The sequence below is a fragment of the Lissotriton vulgaris genome, chromosome 4_1 (genome assembly GCF_964263255.1).
Source record: "Lissotriton vulgaris chromosome 4_1, aLisVul1.2, whole genome shotgun sequence".
Taxonomy (NCBI): domain Eukaryota; kingdom Metazoa; phylum Chordata; class Amphibia; order Caudata; family Salamandridae; genus Lissotriton; species Lissotriton vulgaris.
In genome coordinates, this window is record NC_141691.1 from 1,563,644,383 (window position 1) to 1,563,664,353 (window position 19,971).

At 50.1% G+C, this 19,971-nt stretch overlaps 2 protein-coding genes across 2 annotated transcripts in view; both read left to right on the forward strand.

Annotated features, from left to right (window-relative positions):
* The window catches only part of LOC147724242 (lectin-like), a 1,164,867-nt gene that overhangs the window by 567,688 nt on the left and 577,208 nt on the right, over positions 1 to 19,971 (forward strand). The gene's annotated exons all lie outside the window — the stretch shown is intronic.
* Positions 1 to 19,971, forward strand: part of LOC147724243 (lectin-like) — a 91,590-nt gene that overhangs the window by 2,023 nt on the left and 69,596 nt on the right. The window contains exons 2-3 of the mRNA XM_086966980.1: positions 9,013 to 9,083; positions 19,016 to 19,104. Coding sequence (XP_086823106.1) covers positions 9,026 to 9,083; positions 19,016 to 19,104 — 147 coding nt within the window. The 5' untranslated portion in view covers positions 9,013 to 9,025. The remainder of the gene's footprint in view (positions 1 to 9,012; positions 9,084 to 19,015; positions 19,105 to 19,971) is intronic.

Genomic DNA, 19,971 nt, shown 5'->3' on the forward strand with positions numbered 1-19,971 from the left:
TTAGTACCGGTCCGGTACAGGTGCGGCAGGAGGGAAGCTCACAATCCTCGAGCTTGGGGATCCGCAAAGATGGGCCGCGGCAGCGCCAGCAGGCTAGGTCGATAGTTCACAGCAAGAAGGGCCGCGGCAGCGCCAGCAGGTCACGAAGAAGAAAATGAGGTGATGAGGGCCGCGGCAGCGCCAGCAGGCTAGGACAATGGTTCACAACGAGGAAGGCCGCGGCAGCGCCAGCAGGCTACGAAGATGGTGCACGATGAGAAAGGCCGCGGCAGCGCCAGCAGGCCAAGATGATGGTTCACGTGGAAGATGGCCGCTGCAGCGCCAGCAGGCTTCGGAGATGGTTCACAAGAAAGGGCCGCGGCAGCGCCAGCAGGCCTTCAAGGATGAGTTCCTCACGGTGTCTCTCGACTCCAAGATACAACTGCCTTCCTGCTCCGGAGCTGCCCCAGTTATAGGTCTGGTCTCCTTTGATGTCCGGACCCTCGCACTTGGAGGTCGGGAGGTCCGGGATGAGGGAGTCCAGACACCCAGCAGGGGGGTGGAGCCAGCGCCCGGGGAGGCCGGGGGCGTTCGACACCTGGCGGAGGGGAGCCATTGACACTCCTTCTCCCATTGACCCCCCAAGTGGTCTCTTCACCCCCTGGGTGGATGGTGGGGCCTCGGTGTCGGGGCCTGGCCAGGCCCAGGGTTGGGGTTGAGCCGAGGCCACGCGGCCTTGTTAGGTAGTGTCCAAAGATGGCAGCTGGGCCGGGGCAGTGGTGCTGACGGGGGCCCGGGCCAGCCGATACTGGGGTGTTCGGGGGCTGGAGGTCCGTTGTGGACGGGTCGTGGGTTGCCCCAGCGGGTTGCCGGGATTGTTCTTGTCGGGGATACAGGGAGAGCAGGGGTCCGGACCTCGTCATGCGGGGAGGGAGCGGGCCTTCTCCGAGGCCTGTCCAACATGCGTCCCCCCCAGCTGAAGGCAGGGAGAGTCACCCATCCTCTTGGGTACTCTCCTCGCCGAGGCGGAAGAAGCGTGACAGGCCGTCTGCGTTGGCGTGGTCCTGGCCTGGACGATGCTCTACAGTGAAATCCATCCACTGCAGGGAGATGGACCATCGCAACAGTTTTGGGTTTTCTCCCCGCATCTGCATCAGCCATTGCAGTGGTCGGTGATCTGTTTGCACCCGGAAGTGGGTACTGAAGAGATAGGGCCGGAGCTTCTTGAGGGCCCATACCACAGCGAAGGCCTCGCGCTCGATGGTGCTCCAGCGCTGTTCTCGGGCCAGCAGGCGTCGACTGATGAAGGCCACTGGCTGATCGACTCCCTCGGTGTTGAGTTGAGAGAGGACTGCCCCAATTCCATGATCTGAGGCGTCTGTCTGCACTATGAATTCCCGGCTGTAGTCGGGGGCCTGGAGCACAGGGGCGGTGCACATGGCGGCCTTCAATTTCTCAAAGGCTGCTTGACAGTCTGGAGTCCAGTTGACTGTTTTGGGGTTTTTCTTGGATGTCAGTTCTGTGAGGGGCCCCACAATGCTGCCATAGTCCTTTACAAACCGCCGGTAGTACCCGGTGAGCCCCAGGAAGGCTCGGACCTCGGTTTGGGTGACAGGTGGTTGCCAGGCCTGGATGGCAGCGATCTTGAGCTGGAGGAGGGCCACCAGACCGCTCCCCACTTGGTGTCCCAGGTAGGTCACAGACCCTTGGCCAATCTGGCATTTGCTGGCTTTGATGGTGAGCCCGGCCTGCCGGAGGGCATGCAGGACTTCCCGGAGGTGGTGGAGGTGATCTGCCCAGTGGCGACTGTACACAGCAATATCGTCCAGATAGGCGGCGCTGAATTCTTCGAGGCCCGCCAGTACCTTGTTCACGAGTCTCTGGAAGGTAGCGGGGCGTTTTTCATGCCGAATGGCATCACTTTGAAGTGGTAGTGGCCATCCGGGGTAGAGAAGGCGGATCGCTCTTGGGCCCCGGGGGTGAGGCCGATCTGCCAGTAGCCCGCTGTTAGATCGAAGATGCTCAGGTAGCGGGCGGCCCTCATGTGGTCAATCAGCTTATCCGCCCGGGGGATGTTGTGAGCGTCGGTTCTGGTAACGGCGTTCAGGCCCCGATAGTCCACACAGAACCGGAGCTCGGGGGCCACGCCCGGGGCGGCAGCCTTGGGGACCAGTGCGACTGGGCTGGCCCAGGGGCTGTCAGATGGTTCGATCACTCCTAGAGCCAGCATTTTGGCGACTTCGTCCTGGATTCAGGTGCGCACTCGGTCCGGCACTCGGTACGCCCTGTGGCGGATAGGGGGGCTATCCCCGGTGTCCACGTCGTGAAGGCACCAGGGGGTGACCCCGGGGATGAGGGAAAACAGGTCTGCGAATTGTAGCAGGAGATCTCGACAGTCTTGGCGTTGCTCTGGGGATAAGGCATTGGAGAGTCTGACCCCTTCCACGGAGCCGTCCTGCTCGAGTGTCCTAAGCAGGTCAGGAAGGGGCTCGGAGTCCTCCTCTGTCCCACTGTCGGTAGCCATCAGGAGGCTGAGTTCTGAGCGTACGAAGTGGGGTTTGAGTCTGTTGGCGTGGAGGACCCCTAGGGGGTTCCGGGGGGACTCCATGTCGATCAGGTAGGCGACGGGACCCTTGCGCTCTATCACCTTGAAGGGCCCGGTCCATTTGTCCTGTAGGGCGCAGGGTTCAATCGGGGACATCACCCAGACTTGTTGTCCCGGCTCGAACTCAATGGAGGAGGCATGCTGATCATACCATCTCTTCATGTCCTCCTGACTAGCTTCAAGGTTGGCCTTGGCGAGCTCCCTGAATCGCCGGGTCTGGTTGCGGAGGGTCAGGAGATACTTGTATACATCCGGAGGAGTCTTCTGGGGGGCCACCTCCCACCCTTCTTTGACCAGGCTGAGGGGACCCCGGACGGGGTGTCCATACAGGAGTTCGAATGGGCTGAAGCCCAGGGATTTCTGGGGGACTTCTCGGTAGGCGAACAGGAGGCACGGGAGCAGCACATCCCATTGGCGACGTAGGGGTTCTTCTAGGCCCATGATCATCCCCTTGAGGGTGCGGTTAAACCGCTCGACCAGGCCATTTCCTTGCGGGTGATAGGGGGTCGTGAATTTGTAGGTGATCCCGCACTGTTGCCAGAGAGACTTCATGTATAAAGTTCGTGCCCCTGTCGCTGACGACTTCCAGGGGGAAGCCCACCCGAGAGAAGATACCCATCAGGGCTCGGCCTACCACGGGCGCCGTCACGGTCCGAAGAGGGATGGCCTTGGGATAGCGGGTGGCGTGGTCCACCAGGACCAGGATGAACCGGTGCCCTTGTGCGGTGCGGGGGTCCAGGGGCCCCACAATGTCTATTCCCACCAGTTCAAACGGGGTGGTGACGATGGGGAAAAGCTGCAAGGGTGCTTTGAGTTTTCGGCCGCTCTTCCCGCTGGCCTGGCAGGTTGGACAGGTCCGGCAGTGGTTTGCTACATCATTTCGCATCTTCGGCCAGTAGAAGTGGGTCACCAGGCGGCTGTACGTTTTGTCTTGCCCCAGGTGTCCGGCAAGAGGCACATCGTGTGCTAGGTTCAAGAGGAAGTCTCTGAAGCGGAGGGGGACCACCAGCACCCGGCTGGCCCCCAGCTCAGCAATCTTTTGCTCACTGTAGAGCAGGTCATTGTCCCAATAAATCCAGTGGGCCCCCAAGGTGTCTCCTGTGCTCTGGGCGAGGGCTTGCTGCCGGAGTCCCTCGAGGGAGGGACATGTTCGCTGCTCCTGTCGGAATTGTTCCTGAGTGGGGCCACCCTCTTGACGCCACTGGGCCAGTTCGGGAAGGTCTCGGAGCCGATCGAGTCCTTCTTCGCTGTGTTCCGGAGAACTGGCTTCCAGGGTGGCTCCCTCGTGGACGATCGGGGGAGGAGGCTCTGGCCATTCGGGTTCCTCGGGACTGTGGATGGTGCGGGCGGCCATGGACCGGGTCGTTATGCAGACCCATTCAGGGAGGCCCAACATCCCTAGGTGCTCTCTTCTCTCGACGGCTGACCAGGGAGAACTCTCGAGGTCGTTCCCCAGGAGGCAGTCCATGGGGGCATCATCGCGGACAGTCACTTTCAGCATCCCGGATACTCATCCCCACTCGAAGGGGACGCAGGCCATCCGACATAGGCTTTCGGAGATGTCGGCCGACCGTACGGGGCACAGGATATTTGGCAAAATCTGGTCCGGGGTTACCAGATGGCAGCGGACTGCGGTCACACTGGCCCCGGTGTCGCGGAGGGCTTCAGCCCGGTGCCCATTAATGTTGACTCACTGGCTGTACTTCTGCGTGTTGGCGGGAAGGGGTGCCCGCGGGATCAGGTCTCTTTCCCCTAGGCAGACCAGGGACATGGCGGCGGGCTCTCACTCGGGCTGGTCTGGATCGTACTCTTCAGTGTCTTCTTGGGTTTTCTCTTCTCCCAGGGCGGCGGCAGCGACCTGGCGGGGCATAGGGTCTGGTTCTTCGGGCAGTTGGGATCATTAGCGTAGTGGCCGGGTCGCTGGCATCGGTGGCAGGTAACGTTGGCGCGGAAACCTGGTCGCATCGGGAGGCTCCCCCGGCCGGTCGGGGGCGGGGTGTTGCTGGCGGGAGCCACCGGGACAGTATCTCTTCCCCGACCCTGGCCTCCTCCTCCCCCTCGGGGGCGATGGAGCTCTTGAGCGGCTCTGTTTTGTTCGCTGGGCCCGTTTCGGGGAACTCGGGTGCTTTCCCACCGGTCAGCTTCGGCGGCGAGTTGCCGGGGTTCAGTCAGTTTACTATCAAGGAGATGCTGCCTGAGCTCGACGAAGCAGTAATTAGAGAGGTGCTCCCATACAATGAGGTCAAAGAGTTGTTCGTAAGAGGTCACCTTGCTGCCCTTGATCCACCCCTCGAAGGCTCGGCTAAAGAAGTTAACGTACTCCAACCAAGTCGTACCCGGGATCCGTTTGCAGTCGCGGAACCTCTGGCGGTACATTTCGGGCGTGAGTCCATATCGAGTGAGGAGAGCGGCTTTCATGTGGTCGTAGGACTTCATCTGATGGTCCGGGAGTTGCAGCAGGGCGTCTCGCCCTTCGTTGACAAACCTCCCCCATAACCCGGCTCCCCAGTCGCTCCGGGGAATCCGGTGGGAGGTCATGGCTAATTCGTAGGCTTTGAACCATTGCTGGATATCATCGTTCCGGTAATATTCTCTGACGACATCCTTGGGGATGTGGACCTTGGGGTCCGTAGTGACAGGGGGGCTCGGGTGTCCGGGGACCCCAAGGTCTTTGTTATGCCTCCGAATCTCTAGTTCCTTCAAGTTGCACTCATGCTCGTAGGCTAGCTTTTTCTCTTCTAACTCTCTCTGCCTTTGTTTCTCTTCTCGCTCCTCTCGGAGCCGTAAGTGTTTCAAAGTTATTTTTTGTTCTGCCAATTTGAGTTCTCCATCCCAGCGAAGTCGAGCCAGCTCCAATTCGTGGAGCCTGCTCTTCTCTCGTTCTCGGGCCTCCTCTGGTGAGAGACCCGGTCTTCTTTCTTCTGACTGCGCGGTGCTTGTTTCGGTTGTCTCTTGGCTTTGGTTTTGGGGTACGGCCGTACCCGTCTCTGCCCAAGATTCCAGGGCGTGTTTGAAGTCCTCTTTCGTGCTCAGTCCTGTGGTAGCAATGCCCAGTTCTATGCAGAATTGTTTTAGTTCTCGGTGGCTGTACTCTTCCAGCTTTTCCATCTGGAATTTTTCCGTTGTTCCGCTCTCTTTTGTTGTCATGGTTGTTGTGTGTCGTGGGGTGAGTCACTCTCTGTACGATTATGCGTTGGCTCGGATCGCGCCGCTGGCCACCAATGTTAGACGGGGACCCGGAGGGTCGGCCGAATACAGGGGGAGAGGCCTCCGGTGAGGGCCGTCTCCGGCGATCGTACAGACAAGTAACTTCCCCCCCACTGATGGACACCACACAAGGATGAGTTCAACACACTTTATATACGGATCTTGAGGCAAGGTAATACGATACAGTGGGGTCAGGACACGAGGATCCTCCCAATTCTAGTCTCTGTAGGGGAAAGGGGTAGCAGGACAGTCTTAGTACCGGTCCGGTACAGGTGCGGCAGGAGGGAAGCTCACAATCCTCGAGCTTGGGGATCCGCAAAGATGGGCCGCGGCAGCGTCAACAGGCTAGGTCGATAGTTCACAGCAAGAAGGGCCGCGGCAGCGCCAGCAGGCTACGAAGATGAAAATGAGGTGATGAGGGCCGCGGCAGCGCCAGCAGGCTAGGACGATGGTTCACAACGAGGAAGGCCGCGGCAGCGCCAGCAGGCTACGAAGATGGTGCACGATGAGAAAGGCTGAGGCAGCGCCAGCAGGCCAAGACGATGGTTCACGTGGAAGATGGCCGCGGCAGCGCCAGCAGGCTTCGGAGATGGTTCACAAGAAAGGGCCGCGGCAGCGCCAGCAGCCTTCAAGGATGAGTTCCTCACGGTGTCTCTCGACTACGAGATACAACTGCCTTCCTGTTCTGGAGCTGCCCCAGTTATAGGTCTGGTCTCCTTTGATGTCTGGACCCTCGCACTTGGAGGTCGGGAGGTCCGGGATGAGGGAGTCCAGACACCCAGCAGGGGGGTGGAGCCAGCGCCCGGGGAGGCCGGGGGCGATCGACACCTGGCGGAGGGGAGCCATTGACACTCCTTCTCCCATTGACCCGCCAAGTGGTCTCTTCACCCCCTGGGTGGATGGTGGTGCCTCGATGTCGGGGTCTGGCCAGGCCCAGGGTTGGGGTCGAGCTGAGGCCACGCGGCCTTGTTAGGTAGTGTCCAAAATGGCGGCTGGGCCGGGGCAGTGGACTGACGGGGGCCCGGGCCAGCCGATACTGGGGTGTTCGGGGGCTGGAGTTCCGTTGTGGACGGGTCGTGGGTTGCCCCAGCGGGTTGCCGGGATTGTTCTTGTCGGGGACACAGGGAAAGCAGGGGTCCGGACCTCGTCATGCGGGGAGGGAGCGGGCCTTCTCCGAGGCCTGTCCAACAGTACTTTGTGGGTTCTGGAGATCATCCCTAGGACTTGTCTGCTTCCACTTTTTTTTCTTTTGAACTGCCTCTATTTAACTGTCTTGATCGAAAACGACCAGCAGAGGTCAGTAAAATACCAGAATCACTTTAGCATTCTCTAGATTCCAGTCCATAGAAATTGTCTTCCACGAGCACCCGTAGACAATAATATTTTTTTCAGATCCTGTATTTTCAGTGATATGACCACCGAAGCCCTGATTTTATATTAAGAACAGAGCTTTTGACTATACCATTTCCAGTTGAAAGCCAATATTTCTCTCCATGTGTTCCCATACCTGGAGTGTCATGTTAAAGAACAGTAGATGTTTCAGCACCCAGGCTAAATTGCTGCAAAACTAAATTCATATAAGGTCCCACAGGCGAAACCAATTGCACTGTAAATGCTTGTTTAAGGGCAGGTAGTGGTCCCTGGGATCGCTGCCTGCTCTGAAAATTTTTTTGTGATCCATTCACAAAGGGGATGGGGTCCCCTGGGGACCCCTTCCTGTTTGCAAATGGTTTACCACCCTCTTGAAGAGGGTGTTAAACTGCAAGTGTTTTGCCACTGCAATTGCAGTCGCAAAACATTCTTACATACTTGTCAGACTCGCTATTAAGATGGGACGCCCTAGGAACACCCTTTCATAATAGCGAGTCGCTAACCCTATTTTGCGAGTGGCTATTTAATTAGTGACTCGCAAAGTAGGGATAGTACATGGGCCACAGGTTTTTTGCATGAAAAAACGCATTTAAAACACAGTTGCGTATGCAAAAATTTGTCGTACTGACCATTTACTGAAAACTCTCCCCTCTCGTGGATCATTTTACGGAATTCCTATGTTGTAACCAGCATGGGCAAAGTTATTGAATTTCAAATAAACTAGTATAATTTCTGCCCATTAATGTTCTATATTTGTTCTTCTGCAAAGATGAATACTGACTTATATACTGACCTAGTGTTGGACTGAATGTCCACACAGCTCTGACATCCAGCCATTTGTCAACTTTGCAGTTTGTGTCGCCCCTGATTTTAGGTACACAGCTGCAGGCCTCCTTCCCAAAGCCCATGAGAAAGGTGTATGGTGACCCTCTTGTTCAATTCCATCAAAGATCCTCGAAATCTCTTACTCTAGGGCCTGCCCAAAAATCGGACCTCATCCGGAGATAAGAGAAGAAAAAATCACCTGAATAATTTGGAAAACTGTGTATGGAGTGCTTTTAGGTTTTGATTTGCTGATGTATCATTTGTTTGGGATCAATCTTCATATTTTGCAATTATTTTAGAGATGGTATAAAGATTTTACCTTGCAAAAATATTTGCAATGTTTCTCTTTAAACTAGTGTGGTGACAATCTTCTGTAATGTGTACTGCCTAGGCAATGTATTGGTCATTGCAGAAGCACCTGTTGGATGGGCAAAGAACTCCGTCATATTGAATGTAAACTGTTATTTATGAGGCAAATCAAATGCCCCTTTCCATCTTCCATTGTATATTTCCTGAACTTTCCTGTCATTTTGATGCAAGTGTTATATTCCCCATTTTCCCCTGTAACAAAGACATTTAGCATCCTCAAGGCTGGCCCTGCCCCAGTAAATCTTTCTCTATTCTGGCTGGTTTGTGTTTTACTTCACTTTGCTTCCTACCCCTCCCACCCCACACCTCTCATATAACACCCACCCCACCACCCCTTCAAAATGTACTCGGTGTTCTCGTTCCCGCCTGCTACCAAGTCTGTGACTCCACCCAAAAACTGGTCTCCCTGCTAACATATTATGCTCCCCTCCCTCTCCCTGGACACATTTTGTTACACACCCATATTGAGAAATATCAACATTAAAACCAGCGCAATATGGAATTGTGAGCCAATTTACATCTACAATAGTTTCCTGGCACTTAAATTTTCCAGTGTTTTAGCATCTACAGTCTACACCAATGAGTACTATTTTGTATATGAGATGCGGACAGTAAGTAAAGTATGTGTTTTGACTCTTTGTTGCTCCTCTTTTCAGAATATAACCAAACATGAAGGAAGTTGTTGGCAAAATAATTCTGCTCTGTGCGATGTTCTCATACAGCGCAGGTAAGGTTTTATTTATTATTAACACAGCCGCATTTTCATTACTTTTTTAGATGTAATAAAATCCGTTTTTAGTGCAAGGTATTCTTTGAATCGAATGCCCTATTGCGCACAATACAAACGGATGTGTGGAGGATGAGGAGGACCGGACCTAAGGTACAGAGACATCATAAAAAGCTTATCGAGACAGTCCCAAGGACTTCATGAATAGGAGGTGGGAAGAGGAAATGAGAAACTTGGTTTAGATAAAAATTGAATCACCATCAAGGTAGCTATAGAGCATCACAAGCTGCAGGAGTTACCATAGGCACTCTGTGAAGGACTGACAAGCCTACGAAGAGTGTCAGTACAACAGCACGGTTTGCTCAAAACTAAGATGTTTAGCTTTATGAGCGATATATTTTCAAATAAAACTAATGTCTCGATATTTCTCAGTGTTTTTGGCATACACATAACATTACCATGTAAGCCTTTTAATATAGGATAATATTGAAGTTGTCTATCTGTCTCTTCACTGAAAAGCAGCTGCCCAGTTTAACTGGAGTGGAGGTAGGACTGTGAGTTTTATACAGATGTGTATATGTTTCGCTCAAAGTGGCAAGTTAGACGTTAAGCTTCATCAAGTCATGTGCACTTGGAGCATTTCTAGTGTTACGTAATCTTGGAAGCAAAAAAAACAGACATTACTCAGTTTGAATCTTCCAATCTGTGGCTTCATACTTTCATGTGTCAGGGTGTTGCTTGTTGTTCATAAGGTTGCTTGCATGTCTTCAATAAACACAATATGCCAGCCCTGAGTCACACAGGTAAATGTACACTGTAGTGTAAGTTTACCATTGTTTTGGTATTTACCAACTACGGTCCTCATGTAGTATGATTTGGTGCAGGGCAGCACCGCAGGGCTTTTTGCTGCGCTTCCCTATACCAAATCAAAAGGGCAGGAATGCACCGTATTTACGAGATACAGGGTATTCCTGTCCTTTCAGCTGGTGCACAATTTGATGCGTATCTCTAAAGCAGGCACCCTTGCCCCACGGTGCAAGGGTGTATGCGTTGTTGGCAGGATTGTTTTTGTGCCGATAGGGGCACATTCCTACACATTCCTACTCAAAATGGAAGCAGAATGCAACACACAAGGAAAGAAAAACAACTAAGGAGAAATACATTTATTTCTCCTTGTTCCATCTGCCCACTCAAATACCCATACAGCCACTTAGACACCAACTGACAGATTGATACAGACATTCACACAACCAGTCACTCCCCCATACGGTCACTGAGACACCAAATCACTCACTTATGCAGTCAATGATGCAGCCACTGAATCATCCATACAGGCACTCATACACCTTCATATTCACCAATACGCCTTGCTATATATATTTAACACTCAGAAACCTTTCAAAAACAGTCACCGCACAATGTTATCAGTGATGTCATCAGTACTGTCACTGACCGTGTCATGAGTGACATAATAAGTAAGGTCATAAGCAGTGCATTGCGGGGGCGCGATTTATAGTTATCTGAGCTAACTATAACTGTTAAATTCAACTCGTTCTGAACGAGTGAAATCTGAGCCTAACTATAACATCTCTGTATAAGGTCTCTGTAACCTTTGGTTGTGTGCGAGTGAAACCTGAGCCTAACTTTAACGTCTCTGTGGCCTTCGCTTTTTCAGTGAATCTATCTATCAATCTATCTATCTATCTATCTATCTATCTATCTATCTATCTATCTATCTATCTATCTATCTATCTATCTATCTATCTATCTATCTATCTATCTATCTATCTATCTATCTATCTGTCTATCAAGGTTTATATAAAGATTTTACACTTACCTGCAAAATACTTACATTTTCGTTGTGACGGCTTGTGTGTAAAGGTATATGTGTGGCAAAATGTTGCATGGTAAAGGCATGCATGATGAAGGCATATGCGTGGTAAAGGACATGTGGTAAAGGAATGCGTGGTAATGGAACGCATGTTCCGTCATACATCAGTTGGAATTCCCACTGCCTTGTGTAACTCTACATTTATCAAGCCATGCATGGACATGCAAGATAAATCTCACTTAGGATTTGCATCGCCCTTCCACCCTCATGCAAGGTGCAAGAGCATTGTAAAATCTTGAAAAATATGGCCCATAGTGTTTATGGGATATGATTGAATTTGGTCAACGATCAGCTCACTGCAATCATATTATATAGTAATTACGCATTGTATATGTAACTCATTTTGTACGATTAACCCTTGATACATGAATTTGATCATGAAACTCGCTTGATACTTTAAGTCCTATTTTCTAAAAACATTTAATGTATGCTTGAATCACTGATTTAAACAGTGCACTTTCTCCGCATTTATATGGTCTCTACTGAATGTTAGAATATTGGACAGGTCCGGAGCGGATGGGTTCGGCTTGGTTTCTACGAGGAGGGGGACAGATATCAGGGGATTGACCTGGAGCCCCCGATGGCATGGGTGACTTTAGAGGTAGGTAGGGGCAGATGGCAGGCCCAGATTGAACGTTGGCCTGCACCGGGTACACCTCTTCGTGACCCACTGGTGATGTATGTGTGGGTGAGTGGCTATCCCCCACATCATGGTCCGAGGTGTCCGGTCCTTCACCCCCCCCGCCCTTCAATGTCCACAGCCTCCACCCGGGACATAGTACCAGTGTCGTGTTCTTCTTCATCCTGGGTGGGTGAAGCCCCCTGGCCTGCAGATGTTGAGGGCCCCTTCTCCTCCTCCTCCTCCTCCCCTTCATCGCTGGTGGAAAGAGGGTTTAGCCGCCGCCGAACTGATGGTCTCCTTCTCCGGACTGTCTCACCAACCATGCCTGCAGAAGTGTAAGCAAAATCCTGATGTGGTGGTTGTTCCATGCATGACGCTGCATATACATAGAATAGCCTAGGTCCGAATTTGTTTGCCTCTGATCACACTGTACAGTTATCAGGGGCCGATTTACAACTTCTGGCGCATCTCCGCTAATCAGCAGAGGTGTGTCTGATGAGTTGCAAAGCATCAGCCCACCCGTGCGTCACCCCTGATGGACCACATGTACAAAGCGGCACAACGTGGCGCTTGGGTGGGCAGATGTGTGATGCATCCCCTGTGGAATAGCCGGGCTTTGCTGGAGTGGCGTGGCAAGTGCGAACCCGTCTCCAGCAAGGCTCGGGGGCGCAAGATCGCTAACATGCTGCGGCAATCCTTACACCTGCTTCAAGTAGTTCATCAGTTCTTATGGACTTAATGGTGGTTGGGAGCACACTGCCTCACAGTCCCAGCACAGTTTGCCCCTTTGCATCCCGGTAAATGCTGTGTACAGTACTAACTAACTGCTGAATCATCTGTGTTTGCTGTTTGCTGGGAATGCTGCCAAGTTCCTCTCAGGTCACAGTAACACTCACAGGCACACGGCAAACCAGATGATTTACTTTGCTCTCTGAAACTGCTGCTCTCTACTGATGAAGCGCTCATTCCAGGAACACGTGTCGAGAGATAAACAGCAAAGTCAGCAGCAAATTTGTGTATGACTCCAGATTGTTCCAAAGTAAGTTTGAACTGTGTACTGCATTTACCAGGATGCAAAGGGACAAACCGAGCTGGGACTGTGAGGCAGTGTGCTCCCAACCCCCATTCTGTCCATGCACTCACATTACATGTATGCACACTGTCATATACTGATTTGAGTTTGACATGGACATCTCATGTGTATTATTGTGGCTTGCGCAACTGAATTATCCAAACCTCAACCTTGGCATTGTTGTGATCTGTGTGTTGTGTCACTGCTGCATGTGCCAGTTCAACTACAAGCCCACCAGAGGAGAACATGAAAAGTCCAGATATAATAGATATTGGCCATTGATATGGATTTGCAGCTATTTAACGTCTGGACAAGTGTCATCTGCTTTGTAGCATTGTATGGGACAAGACAAATGTAGGTCACACATCCACGTGGGGTCTGGAGTACTCCTCTATCTACATTGTGTGTCTAGCCTTTTGATGTCCCCACACATCTTTGGACAATCCAGTGCCACATAGTGGCTTACTTGACTAACAAGGTAGTGCAGTATACCGCTGAACAGTGGTGGGCAGTTGTGACAGCTACCTGTACATGTAAAATGTCATACAGGCCACTGAGGGTGAGAGGTCTGTCAGTGGACACACCTTGCAAACCTATGAAAGCTTGTGAGTGATGCAAGGATCTCAAAATCTGTCTTGACTCCAAGGCACATGATGATCTGTCTCAATTGGAACACAACGCTACAGGTGCAATGCTAATCACAGCATCCAATCCCCTATGGCCTGCCATGTGCAGACTGGACAGTCTCTGTACCATCGATCATCCAATGCACACATCCGTTATGATTGACTTGGTTCAATTGTAGTGGTGCTGGCAGAGCAGGATTCAATATGGATGCATGAGTGTGGCTCATTTACCCAGTTGTCATGAGAAAACTACAACTCCCAAAATGCACTCTGGCCTGTATAGTCCGTATGCCACAGTGTGCCTCTAGAAACTTAGTGACTGCTGCTTGGACATGGAATTGGCTAATGGAGGCCTGGGACACACAATGGTACAGCACTGTTTCACTCACATCATACTCCCAGACTCATATTGCATATGATGCACTTACTAGGTCCATGCTGCTCGTGCTCCTCCAGCTGAGCATGGAGAGTCGGCCAAGCTGCTCGCAGGACCCTCCTGTACAGTGGTGAGAGGCGAGGACCATGTACATGGTGCAGGGAGGACAGGCCAGCCAGCTCCGTAGCCTTGTGACGGGCCAACCGCTTCAGGTCCTCCCAGCGCTTGCGGCACGCCCTAGCCCTGGTGGCCACTCCCACTGCACTGCAGCGCCCGGCGATGTTGGCCCATAGCCTGCCCCGGGCTGCAGTGCTCAGCTGGTGCTCAGGGTCCCCATATAGCTGAGGGAATTTCTCCAGCACCCCCTCCACCAAGAAGTCCAATTCCCTGTCTGAGAAAGGGGGGGCTCTCTCCTCAAAGTCCTCAGTCATTATGGGGAAATAGGTCAGATGAGAGCAGCAGGATGCCTGAGGATCTGATCAGTGATAGAGGATGACTCAGAATGACCACAAAATGGTTGCCAACTACTTCCTGTGATGTATTTCCTGTCTCCCACTTCATGTATTACCTTGCCTGTATGAAATGATGTGTTCTAGTTTATTTTCGTAATTTACGGCCCAAATTCGTAGTTTCCGGTTCCGGGGCGTCATTTACGTTTCTGATGTAGGGGAAAGTGAAATGACAATGCAGGTGTGATTCATGAATATGTATCAAAAAGGGGAACAGATCATTTCATGTTATTTATGCACTGACAGCGGGTAGGGGGCTGACAACATCCATCCCACTTTCCTATTCTCATACTTTGCATTATGGGACATGTAGTTCATATTGAGTACTCAGTATCAGAGTTAAATGAAGTGTTATGTAACATTGGTGTGGAGAAGTGTGGAGATGTCAGATACATATGGGGGCAGCTATACGAGCCCTGTGTGCCCCAATTGCGCCACAGTAGCGTAACTTTAGTGGCGCAGCAGCGCTACGCCAACTCCATGCAGTGGGGTATCTTCAACGTAATGCATCTGTGAAATGTGTCATATTGTAAGGCCCTGCACCGCAGTTGTGCGTTCCTGCACAGGGAAGGGGTGGGGGCGTTCCAGCACACAAACTCCTCCGAACAGTGGCAGCGTGAAATGTACAAAATAAAACTCAGTCATTTTCATGGCCATGCTGCGTCACAACCCTGCGCCTGCTTGTCGGGGGCCTAAGAACTGATGCAGCATGTTAGGCATCGGCTCGCCGCTTGCCTTGCTGGAGCTGCGTTGCGCTTGCGACCCAACTCTAGAGGTGCTTCACCTTTATGACAGCATATGCTTCACGCTTCTGTCTTTACTTGGCCCACAGCCCACAGCTTTGTAAATGCGGCACAGCCATGATGGCGCAAGGGATGTCTGCTGTGAGGCACAATTACTGGGGCATCTCTGCTGATATGCAGAGATGCAACTCTTATTGTAAATCTGACCCATGGTGCAGGATTCTCCCATGACATCATCACTCACATTCTCGGCCCATCATTTGTGGGGGAGTCAATTCTGTAGTGGTCATAGGCCTGAGTATGCAACCTTTTGTGATTTGGTGACCCATCCTTCTGAGGTGCAGGTATGTCTCTCAGGACATGTATTGTTTGTCATCAGCGTGAATAGTTTGTTTAAGGGATGTCCACTAAGCTGATTGCTGACATGGGCACATGACCTGAGGCACAATCCACCTTTTGACTTCTGTCAGCAGCTGTGATTTGCATGCAGTTAGTGTGGCTTGCAAAGTCGTCTCAGGTTGGGATTTATGGACACTGTTGTGTCTGTCCACATTTCATCATTGACAACAGACAGCAAACCACATGTTGTTCATGACACTACAGGTTGCTCATGCGAAATACGTGGCAACGAGCTGATCACGGACTTGCATGCCCTGACGTCGGTCATGTGCAATAGCCCGTTCTCCCACATTCAGAGCTAGTCGAGGTTCGAGAGGCATGTGTAAGCCATGCATTAGAGCAATGTTGTACAAAACACAACAGGCTAGTATGATCTTGCACACGACTACTGGGGAGTACATAAGCACACCCCTGTACGGTCGAGACATCTGAATCGCGACTTCAACAGACCAAAAGTGCGCTCGATGATGGCTCGAGTACGTATGTGTGCCCTATTGTACCTACGCTGAGGTACAGTGTTAGCACGCCTGTAAGGGGTGAGGAGATGTGGAGCGAGTGCATACCCAGCGTCGCCTGAGGAGGGAAGAAAGGGCAGTTGGGAACATTTCACTCTTTGACTTTCACAGAACATGATCTATACCTTCATACATGCAGTGTCTGTTGGGCCATGTTTCTTATTGTACAATTGTTACTATTGGGGGGCATTCAGACATTTCAATGACGCATGTCACTCATTTTCAGTGCTTGGTACTTACCCAGAAGCCACATGTTACCAAATTCTCCAGCAGCCATACGCCGAGCAAGAGGTGACATGCGGAATATGAAGCTGTCATGTGTACTGCCTGGGAACACTGCATGCACATTGATGAACCTTCCACTGGCATCACAGACTGCTTGAACATTGATTGAATACCATCTGTGTCTGTTGCAGAAGATGTGTGCAATGTGGTGGGTGGCTGAAGGGCCACATGGGTGCAATCAATTGCACCCAGCACACGTGGGAATTGTGCAAGGAGATAGAAATCTCTTGCTGCCCTTTGTCTCATGGCCAGTGTATAAGGCATTTTGATGTAGTTGGGGGCTCTATCAGTGATGCATCTCAGTACCTGATGCAGGCACCGCGATTGGCTCGCCTGGGAAATACCCACAAGGTCACTGATGACCCTTTGGAAGGACCCAGTAGCAAAGAAGTGGAGGGCAGAAAGGATCTTGAGGTATGCTGGTATTGCATGTGAGCAGCAGGTCACAGAGTCAAGTTCCTGCTCCCACTCACATACCATATCCAAGATGACTTCAGGTGGGAAACAGTACCTGGCCCTTACATCCTGGCTGGATATTCCAAATAGAATGATCCTCTGCCTGTGGATCCTCTCTGCTCTCCTCCTCCTCCTCAAGTAGTTTTGCTGCATGGCAAGGGGTAGTGCTACAAACACGTTCAGTGACATCCTGAAAAGGGATTGTTTGTGTCTGCTCTGCATTCATACATGCTGCAGGGCTGGGATTGGATGCTGTGTGTCAGCTGATCCATGTTGGGTAATGGGTGGACCTTGGCCAGGTGTTTCCGCTTGGCTAACATGACCAACGGCCCGTAATCGTAAATTACGGCCCGTAATTATAAAATGCGGCACGTAATCGTAAATTACGGCCCGTAATCGTAAAATGCGGCCCGTAATCGTAAAATGCGGCCCGTAATCGTAAATTACGGCCTGTAATCGTAAAATGCGGCCCGTAATCGTAAATTGCGGCCCGTAATAGAATTTTATGATAGTATGCCGTTAATTCCGCCAAAGTGCTGTAAAATCCATCCCGGTGGCGGAAATTACAGCCCGGCGGAGGACGTAAAGTTAGTAGTCGTAAGTCTATTCTGTGAATCCCGAAAGTAGTAAGTTCATTCTGTGAATCCCGGAAGTAGTAAGATCATTCTGTGAATCCCGAAAGTAGTAAGTGCATTCCGTGAATACCAAATAGTAGTAAGTGCAGTCTGTGAATAACAAATTGTAGTAAGTTTAGGATTTAGTCTTAAGTTCATTCCGTGAATCGGACCCTATATGTTTCCAAAGAACTCTCTCATTATATCCCCCAGATTTTTAGGTGCATAGGGAGACCCAATATTCCTAGTCCATATCATGGCACACTCATTCCACTTAATGGGACTAGAGGTATAATGGCCCCTTTCTGTTAATGCACTAGTTCATACTGATGAAGGAGAGCTCAATTCTTCGCACTACAAGCTAATAAATACATCCAGACCCACAAAACTGATCTGTAACACAAGGAAGAGACTCTTACAGCACCTAATGTATTGAAACTGTCCTTAATTGATTGAGCTCAGTCACATATAATCAATGGCCAGAATCGGCCAGAGTTATATCAAACAGGCCCCTGGTGTGATAGGGTTGGTCATTCACAGGCTGCGGTTAGTTCTAATTTCACTATGGCTGCCACCTTGGCAGAGCCTCTGACATAAGAGTTGAAGAAAAGTATAGGAACACCTTAAGACCTGAATGCCAACATCACAGATTCCTTTTCAAACCCCTTTTTATTCATTATGTGCCCATTACGGGCTAATGCGCTGAAATAACCTACACTACTGATCTAACAACTATTACAACAACACTGAAATAGCTATTTGTATCCCTGTGTGATTGGCTGCAAACACAAGGCTAGTGCAATGCAAGGTGTAGAGCAGACTGTCATCCTATTGTTTGCATTCTCAAATGGGAAAACCCTTTCTAAAGCAGCCTCTGTTCCTCAAAGGAACAGCTACTGCTTTTTATAAAAAACAAAAACGGCTTCCTGTTTGGGAAATGATTGATGAGCCAGTAAAGAGTGTTGCTCTGGACCATTGCATATTGCCTCAGAGGCTGGCAACACCAACCACAAAGGCTAAGCTGTCCCAGTGGATACCTTCCAGTGTGTGAATCAATTAACAACATCTTTGAGGTCAGTAGTCCAGGACCCAGTGGATACCTTCCAGTGTTTAAAACAATTAATACCATCTTTGAGGTCAGCAGTTCACGACCGCAATTGCAGTATCAAACTACTGACATATCATACCAATTCACAAGTAGGAGGGAACCTTCCCCTTTCATGCCGCTTCCTAATTGCAATTCGGTATCTGTCAGTAAACCAGTTATGAAAGTCAAAAATACTTTTCCAACTTGCAAAATGAGTTTAATAGCAAACAATGCGACTTTGAGAAATGCAGGGTTTGCAATTTCAAAATGGCTTTGTCCGTCTGTTCCATTATTATTAGGATAAGGAGTACAGTGGTACTAAGAAAAGAATAAACACTTAACTTGTCCACTGAGTGTGGGAGACAATGACACACAAACACACACAAACACACACACTGTAATTAAAATACAAACCGATGGAGCACACTCACATGGCCTTGGTGAAAAAGTTACACAACCCACTCCTTTATGGAACCCGCAATGACAAAACGTCTGTCTGCATACCGAGAAACCCACAAGTGCAGTGAGGCTACGACAGTCAGTGAATGATGCTTGTAAACTACAAATAGTAACTACTTTCTAAAATGTTGTTTGATTGTAGGAAAGTACCTCCTCTCAATCCAAGTAACAGTCTGATCCACATCTTTTACACTAACGACTGTGAAGTTTTTAGAATGAATTGAAAGTCAATTTGTGTCAGAAAAACATGCTTTGAATCATATCAATTCTTCTAACAGGACAAGCCAGCTTCCCAGATGGATGGTCGATGAGATCCTCTGTCTACTACAAGTATTTTCCCACTCGTAAAACTTGGGTGGAAGCAGAGGTAAGACACAAATTTCTCTGGCCGGGGAAAAAATGCACGCCTGCCTTTCTGCAATAGTTGTAATAGTTTTCTTTTCTTTATCATGCTCTCTTGGTCTTCTCCTTTTTCAATTTACTTTTTTTTATTTTTCAAACTTCCCTCTTGCCTTATCTGTTTCCTAATTTTCCTCATTTATCCATGCATCTCTTATTTCTTCTTTTTAAATGATCCCCCTGATGTTTTCTTTCCTCTAGTGTCTTCCTTGATTAAACTTTTACTATCTTAATCAATTATGTTTATTACTAATTTTGTCTCTTAATATTTATCCTTTTTATTGTGTTTCGAGTTAAGAGTAACAACCAGGGCATGCTACTGTACCACATAAACTAACGGTACAATTAACATCAGTAGTGAACTTGGAAATGTTCATCTCTGCAGTGTAGTGTAGGGGTCCATACTGTAATATACACTAATCTATATGAACCCATGGCTCAGGGATATCTTGTAATATCTTCATGAATCTGTACCCCTGTAGCCATCCACTTCTGGGATGGTAAGTCAAGAACCTACCTCTGTATTAAGATAATACCTGAACATATCCCGTATGTCCCATGGCCTAGTGACCTCAGGCTGAAAAGCCACATATCTTCTTGCTATGGTATGAGACATGGCATTATCTAGTGGCCAGGCCTGCACCATGAGACTTGAGGTCCCTAACCCACGCAATGCCAGTTCCGCAGCATCTATTTCACCAACTGCCTGGTAAACCCTGTAGTATCTTGAACATAGGAAACACAAGGAGATTATGGAAGGAGTGCTGAAACTTATCAGACACTCGCCCCCAGTCACAGATCTGGGTTGATTCCATCATCATTCTTGATCTTACTT